The 8,848-nt window shown below is 33.4% G+C and overlaps 1 protein-coding gene across 3 annotated transcripts in view; it reads left to right on the top strand.

Moving 5' to 3' along the window:
* Window positions 1-3,351: 3,351 nt before the first annotated feature.
* Window positions 3,352-8,848, top strand: part of Nle (notchless protein homolog 1) — a 63,568-nt gene continuing 58,071 nt past the window's right edge. The window contains exon 1 of one of the 3 annotated variants that reach the window (XM_085825803.1): window positions 3,352-3,441. In XM_085825803.1, the coding sequence (XP_085681929.1) occupies window positions 3,397-3,441 (45 nt within the window). In that variant the 5' untranslated portion in view covers window positions 3,352-3,396. The remainder of the gene's footprint in view (window positions 3,442-8,848) is intronic. The other 2 variants (XM_085825801.1, XM_085825802.1) reach the window with 2 other exon arrangements.

The raw sequence follows: 8,848 nt of genomic DNA, 5'->3' as shown, positions 1-8,848 counted from the left end.
TATGTAATTACAAAAGCATAACTGTAAGACTACACCTTTTAGAAGAAATCAGTCATTTGTGTTTGCTTCTTGCTTTGGAAGCATTTTCTCTTGATCCGAGATTGCATTTTTCGTAGCATAAGTTTCTCGGCCAACTCCGCGCCGTCTTGTTCTTCCAAATAGCTCAGCAGTCCGTCGACTTGTTGCAAAGCCGCTTCGTGAGTCTTCCGCATCTGCACAGTGGGCTCTTCTTCGCCTTCACTTCGCTCTCCTTCATTCTCGGTCTCTTCCCTTGCTTTCTTCACAATTTCGTCATCTGTCAGGCGTTCGAAGCCAGGTTCGTTGACGTTACACTCCAACTACTCGTTAATGTTTTCAGCATCGACGTTCTCACCACCTGGAACTGTTTTCTTCATATCGGCAAGAGTTGCCGTGGGCGTGTCTGCATCTTCATTCTCTTCTTCACAGCTCAACGGGGTTAGGTTGTTGTTGGCTTCAACATTAGGCATGAGTTTTATCCATGATTTTATGAGGGTTGACGGTTTCACTGAGTCCCATGCAGATGCAATATCGTAGATACTGTCCAAGATTGTGTAGTGTTTCCAAAACTCTTTCAGATCATAACCTTCTTCAATTTTGGTCATTAGCAGCTTGGTTCGGTATGTTCTCTTCATTGTTGCAATGACTCCTTGGTCCATGGGTTGGGTTAGCGCAGTAACGTTTTGGGGGAGAAACTTTGCAAAAATATGTCCATCAGAAGACACTTTGTTGTTGGCACGCTTGTTGCTGGGTGAGAAGGTGCGTTGTCGATCAATAGCACAGCTTTTTCAGGCAGGTTTTTCGATTTAAGTTGTTTGCGTACTTGAAGAACAAAGATCTTTTCGAACCATCTTGAAAAATGTTTCGGTTCTTCCATCCTTTTTTTTTTTTTTTTTTTTTTTTTTTTTTTTTTTTTGTTAAAGTAATCAACGGGCAAATTTTCTATCCTTGTGCCTTTGAGAGATCTCGGTTTTTTTTTTTTTTTTTTTTTTTTTTTTTTTTTTTTTTTTTACTTTCCAATGGCAACAAGTCTAAGTTTATGTTCACCGGTAGCGTTACTGCAAGACATGATAGTGATCCTTTCCTTGCTGCTTTTATGACCCGCCGCTTTACTTTCACTTTCAGATGCTAAAGTGTGAGTGGGAAGACATTTTCACAAAAGTCCCGATTCTTCGGCATTGTAAATTTGTTCAAAAGATAGCTCTTCTTTTAAAGCAAATTCTTCAAATTCATGATGGAAATCTTCGGCTGCTTGTTGGTCACCACTAAGTTTCTCCCCATGAAGTCCAATTTCTCGGATTCCATGTCGCTGCTTAAAACGAGTCAACCAGCCAGAAGACGAATCAAAATTTCCTTTCAGGCCTAATAACTCAGAAAAGGTTTTTGCCTTCGCAGCAGTGTGATAGGACCATTTACAGGAGTACCCTCTTTTCGAACTTCAGCTATTCACTCTGTCAATACCGTGTCTAGCTCATCAAAGGTAGAACCCTTCATGGTTTTTCGCGTTTTCATTACGGAAGCACTATCCGACATTGATGAAAAGTTCACTAGTTTGTCTTTTTCCTTTAGAATGTTACGCACTGTTGTTTCCGCGATTCCTTAATCCAATTCGATCTGCTGCCTTGTATCGCCGTTTGCTACTTTTGAAATTAATTCTAGTTTTTGCGCAATCGTCAACACAACCTTCTTTTGTTTTCCTGACATTTTAAATCGGTAACGAAAAACACAAAACTAAAAAGCACAAGTACTGAAAGCAATAAAAGGTAAGAAATTAACTCCGACCGATTTGCAAACACTATCAGGCTTAAACTAACAATAGCGAGCAGGAGGAATTGGACGTGTCAGTAAGATTAAGACGAGAGAGGGCGGTGGAGCGCGCACTGCAAGGGTGAGTAAGAAATCATTTACTCATCAGAGGGGAAGGTTCCGAGAAGGCCGCGGGGAAGGTTCCAAGAAGGCTGAGGGGAAGATTCCGAGAAGGCCTGGGATATTTTTGCCATAAATAAGCACGATGTTTAGCAAATTTAACGTTTCGCTCAGTTTTTGTGAACATTTTTATTTTCTTTGCTTTATGCTTGTAAAAAAAAAAAAAAAAAAAAAAAAAAACTTTGTGCGGCAGGCGCGGGATAATCCGCTCCGCGCATAATCCGTCCGCGGATAATCGGGAGTCTACTGTAATAGAATAAAAACACCGCTATAAAAACATGGCGCCAACATTTAATTGGATTAAACTATTACTTAAATTGAATATCAAATTAAAAACATCATACCAACGTTTAAAAGAATTAAAATATTACTTAAATACTTTAAAATAAGTTTTATAGGATTTAATTATTTAACATTAAAACATGTGTGGCAATAAATATCGCAGGAATTTTTGAAAGCATTGTATTAATTTTTTAATGAAAATTGAAGTATACAATTATAAAGTAAAAGAAAATTATGTACTTACATTTTTTTTAAAGTATTTCACCTGTCGTGTATTGATAAGTACCACAAAAAAAAAAGTCTTTTAACGATCGTAGCACCGAATGCCGACTGGTTTTCCGATATCGATCCTCCCATGATTTTCTCTCTCACAAGTCTTTTTATTTCATTAGGAATAAAAGATTCATGACAAACTCGTGTTATCTCTGAGCTTTTATATTTAAGTGCATAAAAAATTCATAAATAATAAAATCATGGAAATTGCTTTAAGTTGCTAGTATGTCTGCATATTGAAGAGGACCCAATATATCACCCTTTTGTTCCTACAGACAAAAAATTACTTTTATTCATCAAGAATGATAATCAAAACGACTGCGGTCTAGATTTATTTTTTGTGCCCCAAACTAACGGAAATCATGTTGATAGCCTTTTGATTTCTCTGTAACAATAAATATTACGCAAGCTGTGTGAGAAAATTTGTTACTTTGTTTAACAACAATCGAGCAACGAAACTGCGATTCCCACGTGTTAACTCTATGATCTGTGAGAAATATTAGTGCGTGATTTGTTAAGTGCATAAGTAAGTAATAAAAGCTATACAGATCTTAATTTCTAAAGCTAGAAGCGCCGGAGCCCTATGCAAGACCGCCAAGAAAGCGGAACAAGAGTGAATAAATAAATAAAATGGCCATTAAAATCAATAATAATTAAAAAAATTAAATAGTTAAATGTTACCAGATTAAATAATAATTATTAATTAAATATTGATGATCAATATTTTTATTGTTAAATAATTCATAAATATTGTTCAATTAATTAATTAATACACTTTAAAATGATTGAAATTACATAAAATGTACAGAGGTTAATTAAAATTTAATAAGCGATTTTGAATATGCTTTCAGGTTGAATATCCGGTGCACACGAGATTTGGCTACTTTTGGCGATTTTATGATGAGCAGTAAAAACGGGACATGTACGATGAGTAGTAAACAGGTCATTCAAAGAATATATATAGTTATATATAGTATATATTATGTATGTACACACATAGTATATAGACGTTCTTTGGATCATTTTTGGTGTTGGCGATAATTTCCAAAATCACGCCAAGGCTGCACGGTATACTAGGATTTTACCTAATTTCATTGCTAAAAATAAAGTTTTCGAGATCAGATTTCTACTGAAATTGTTGTTCAGTTACATAGCAGAAGTGCCAGAGCCTTCGTATGTAATAATTAAAAAAATAATAATTATTAACTCCGTTGCGCTCCATATAGAATTATGATTTATCCCAAAAACTAAGAAATGCCGCAATTTAAGCTCTGAAGCTATACTCTTAGAACTTCTTTCTTAAATTAATTAAGTTGTACTATTCCTCAGTAAGTTTGAAAAGTTATTCATTTAGTGGGTGGTAAATGATTATGAATAGTAAATTAACCTTTAACTGACAATTTTTTTGGTATTACCACTGCGAATGGTCTCAGAGACAGCTTTAAGGAAACGCGTAAAAATACATACATTTATGTCTTCTTAAGGAATGGTCTAGATAGTTTATGAATATTTATGGAATTCTAATTCATTTAAACATTTAATTATTATTTTGGACATAATAATTTAATTTTACACAGTTATTTTCATATAAAAAATGACAGTTTAGCGTTTGTTTGGCACTTTTTACAAGAGTAAGAAGAATTAGATTTTTGTCAATTTTCTTTGACTTTTTAAGTGAGAATTGGTCGATGTGTATATGGATAAAGTCAAGAGTTTGCGCAATGCCATTCTTTTGCAATTCTGGGATTTTTTAAGTGAAAATAAGTCAATGTATACATGGATACCGAGTATGTGCAATTCTTAAAAACGCGCCAAGCAGTGGGTGATTCTGCACTTGCCCCTATATTTTTCAATTTAAGGAACAAAGATTTTATCAAACATGCATGAAAATATGTGACTTTATTAAGTATTACTGTCAATTTAACCATAATTCTACAACAAAAAATTTAATTATTAATAAATAATAAATTAGTATATCTTTGTTTACAAGGATGAGTCATAAGATGATATGCAGTCAAAACACATTTTTTGAGAAGCACTGAAGACACATTGGTTCCTTACATTCCAAGCAACGCGCCAAGCAGTGGTAAACCGTCTAGTATTTTAATTTTTCTGCATCGATAATTTAATTTTTATGTGAGCTTTAACAGATTGGCACCACAGAAAATGTTTGGATTCTAAAAGTTGAAGTTTAGAATTTTTTTAATTTATACGGCATTATGTTGTAAGCTGATGACAAATAAAATCTCCTTTAGAGTAAAAATGTTAGTTGAGCAAGTTATCAAATTGTTAATTGCAATTAAGCTTTGGTGTCAGAAATTGTCAGGTCGTCAATTTCTCGAAACTCGCTGCAATACCTAGGTAACAATTGCTTTTAGAGCTTTCAAAATTTCCCTATTCTTTTTAAGTTATTTCGTACATGTTTCATAAGATTTAAGTATGGAGAATTTGGAGCTCTGATAATTTCAGGACCGTTGTATATCACAAACAAACATTTAGGGCTGAATATTTAGGATCATTATCCTGATAAAACTTGAATTTATTTTGAATATTAAGTTTTCTTGCAAATGTTTTCATGTTTTTATTATGAGTATTTATATGTTTTACTGATCTGCATTATTTTCTAAAAAAACTAAATTTTCTATCCTGGGGGACAGCAGAACAGAATATCCCCATACCATTATGTTTTCACCTTTTTGCTTAACTGTCGGCAGTTTTTGGATTCCGTTCTTCATTCCGGTTTCATCACACGATAGTATGTCTATCCGACTCAAATACTTAATTTTTGTAGTTTCAGATGAGTAATATCAGGAACTACCTAAAAACAAAGCAGCACAATTGTCAATTGACAGCAAATTTTAATACAAAACAAGTTGTATATTGTTAATTCCTTGCCATCCAAAGCCTTTCTAGTCATTAATCATGAAAGCCATTAGTGATTCTACACTGGTGATAATCTGACTATCAGACTTATTGTGAAAGCAGTTTCCGAGCTTCTGGAGACAAGCCTGTGACAAAGGCTGCTAACACGAAGGAGTGGGGCATTAGGACCCTCTGTAATTCATTAAATGGTAAAGATATCTGAAAAATGTGTTTTCATTATTGCCACATGGCAGATATTTTCCCATGCGCACAAAGGAGTTTGTTTAGGGTTAAGATAAAGCTTGAGACATCGTTGGCTGTATCAGTTAATGCTTTTAAAGTATGGTTTTTGTTCTCATGCAGTCTAATACTGAATAGCATTTAAAAAATAAACAAAGCATTGCAAATTCTGTTTTATTCCATTTTTTTCTCTTTTTCATAGTTCTTACTTTTTTTCTTCCTAATTACTAGAATAATTGATAAGGTAGTCTTATGTTGTTTTTTTCCAGTTACTAGATTAGCTTGTGAGTACCAGCGGCAGGTAGCGCTTTTGACTCCATATAATGATTAGTACATTTTTTGTGAAGTTACATAATACTTACTGCATTTTTAAACACAAAACATATTTATTGCAATTACAAGAAGCTCTTCATATATATATATATATTTCAGGGATAGCATAGAACAGTTATTAGTGAAGTATAGTCCTCGTGATACGAGGAACCTGCTAACAAGGGTCTCTCTAGTCAAGAGTTCAAGAGCATTCTGGTGTGTTGTTCCAATGGAAACAATTGGCAGACTCGATTAGCCATGCCTCCTTACTTTTTCTGTTGTATTTTATATGCTTTAATTCATTAGATCTGGAGCAATATCAGAAGGAGAACAAGATCATTGGTTCATCAGCCCTCCTGAAATGGAGAGACTATGTCGACAGACACAGTGCAGAACGCTAAAATCTCTTAACACTAGTCGTGAAATTATGTCTTCTTGCATTGTCAAATAGAATGAATTATTGCATCTGTGATGTCAGACCATGTCGTCTGGCACATCATAAAGGCTTGGAGACAGTGACTTTCAGGGACCGCAAGCTAATGAAGAAAATTTTGTGATTCATATTAATTCCAATACTTATTTAAATATTTTAATTTTAACAAAGTTACCTAAGTTCTTTGCCTAATAACAAACATAATTTTTTAATGATAATGAAATCTTATTCAGTGCGATAAGATAATTAACAATTGAGGAAAATATATTTTCTATAATTTTAATGCCAATGATGCTCATTATAATGGCTTTTCACATCCAACAGAAAAAGAACATTATAATGTCTGATCATTCTAGCAAAAACTTCTTTAATGTGGCTTCGAGGGCCTTTTGTGCTGGAACAGTTAGTATCATTAACTATGGGTTTTATGGAATAGTTATTGTAACAAATATCAACTGGAATAATAACATTGTAAATATTTCTTAAAAAAAAATGAATAGACCTGAGAAGATTTATTTTTTTTTTTAAATCAAACAATTCGTGATTGTGCAATGTTTACTGCCCAGACCAGAAAGTGGTGAGTAACTCTGACTGCCGTACCGAAGGGCCCAGTTTTGAATCCCTGAGATAGCATGTATGTAATTTGTGTCCTTTAACGAGAGGCAATGGTGGCTTACATTAAAGTGCTTTCATAATAAAGAAATCACAACTTCCTGCCTTAGTAAAGGCTGACATCTATATATAGGTGGAGGCCGTCATTGGGAGGGGAAGAGGAAAAAGTGTTTATGCAGTATTTTTAAGAGCTTTAGAAGAAATCAGCAATAGTTCCTTTAGTTTGAGTAGTAATCATGAATATTTAGAGAATTACAATTAATAATTACTCCCTGCATGGTTAATGTTAATTTAAAATCAAAATTTGGTAATTTTTAAAAAAATTATAATGGCATATAGTCTCATAAAGAAATGCAAATTCCATAAATGAAATGGAGACATTTTATTTCATGTCTATAAATTATGATCACAAAACTTTTCCGAAAGGTTCAAGTTTCTCAAAAATTTTTGATAAAATTCAGTCCGTGCCCAATCCCTAAATTAAAAGTATCTCCAAGCAATCAAATAATTTCTCTGTTCTAACTACTCTATTTGAGAATTTCATGCTAAATCCAAATTGGAAAGCTTAACTATTTTGGAATCTTAACATTTTGTTTAACCTTTTGAGCCCAGAGCTTTGGCAGCCGTAAGAGCCTTAAAAGGATGGTGTTTCTTGAATCTAATGCTTTCCCTTCTTTAAGAAATAAACTCCTATTTCCAACAAAGATCTTTGTGTGTTGTTTAATGGATTCTCAGATTGGTACATTTATTTCACAAAATCATGGGAGATGCAGGGATTAGTGGCTGGACTTCTAGACGTTTTTCCCCATTGAGGGAAAATTTCAAATTGCATTTGTTATGGAATTGAATGGTTAAAGATGAGCTCCAGGAAGAAATGCAGTGAAGAAATTCATTTCTTATAGAAAATAAAGCTAAAAGCTTTCAAATTGTGTGACTAGTTTTGGTTTATTTTTTATTTCAAGGTTACAGGCTAAAATTGTAAAGCTACTTCTCATTTCCTGATGCAAAATTTCTATTTTTGTTCCTGTGACTTGTTTGAACAACAATCATATCATACTAAACTTCCATGTGCAAAAGTCACTTTAGAATAAACAGCTATGGAAATAAAGATGGACAGAACTGGTAATGAGAATGTAAGAAATATTGCTGGTTCCTGTACATATGAGTATGTGGAAATTACTCTATTTGAGCCACTGTAATCCTAAGTAGCTATATAATATGTATAAGCAGTAAGTGCAAATATATACATAAAGGGGGGAAGCATGCAACTCCATAAATAGTAATAAATATGCTTCGCACATTTTTTTGAGGATTTTTATTACATTTACAGAAATACTTTACCTAAATTCTTTGTGTTTATTTGATAACCTTTATTCTTCACTGTCCTTCTACATCATAATTGCCAACACAGTAAGCCTTTTGTAGCATCAAAAGAGGTATTTTACCCCATTCCTGTTGTCCAAGGAGAATTGGACATTTGGACAATCTACTTTTTAAAATGTCCAAGAGGAAAAACAAAAAAAAAAAAAAAAAATCTGTGAGTGATACACCAGGAGATTTAGTAGGGATATAACTGAAGGCTATGGCCTTGACATGTTTCTTGTTTCACTTTTTTTCAGTAAATTAACATTGGATTTTGACGTTCAGCATCTTGCTTTGCCTTCATGCAGTTCTATTGATTGATAGCACTGTGGATAAAGAGGAATAATTTCGTATTTGAAAATCAAATATCAGATATGTTCCTGCAAATATGTGGAACTGACCTTAACAGTTTTCTGCACTCCCTTTAATTTTTATTTGTTGTTTTATCAAAAACAAACAGCAATCATAAATTCCTTTAAAAAAAACTTTATATTCTTTGAACAATGTTCTAAGATTTTTTTTATTCTT

The sequence above is a fragment of the Stegodyphus dumicola genome, chromosome 10 (genome assembly GCF_044657685.1).
Source record: "Stegodyphus dumicola isolate Sdum_Otavi_A_Nest chromosome 10, ASM4465768v1".
Taxonomy (NCBI): Eukaryota; Metazoa; Arthropoda; class Arachnida; order Araneae; family Eresidae; genus Stegodyphus; species Stegodyphus dumicola.
Note: the sequence above shows the minus strand (reverse complement) of the source record. Positions and strands in the feature narration are given on the sequence as shown.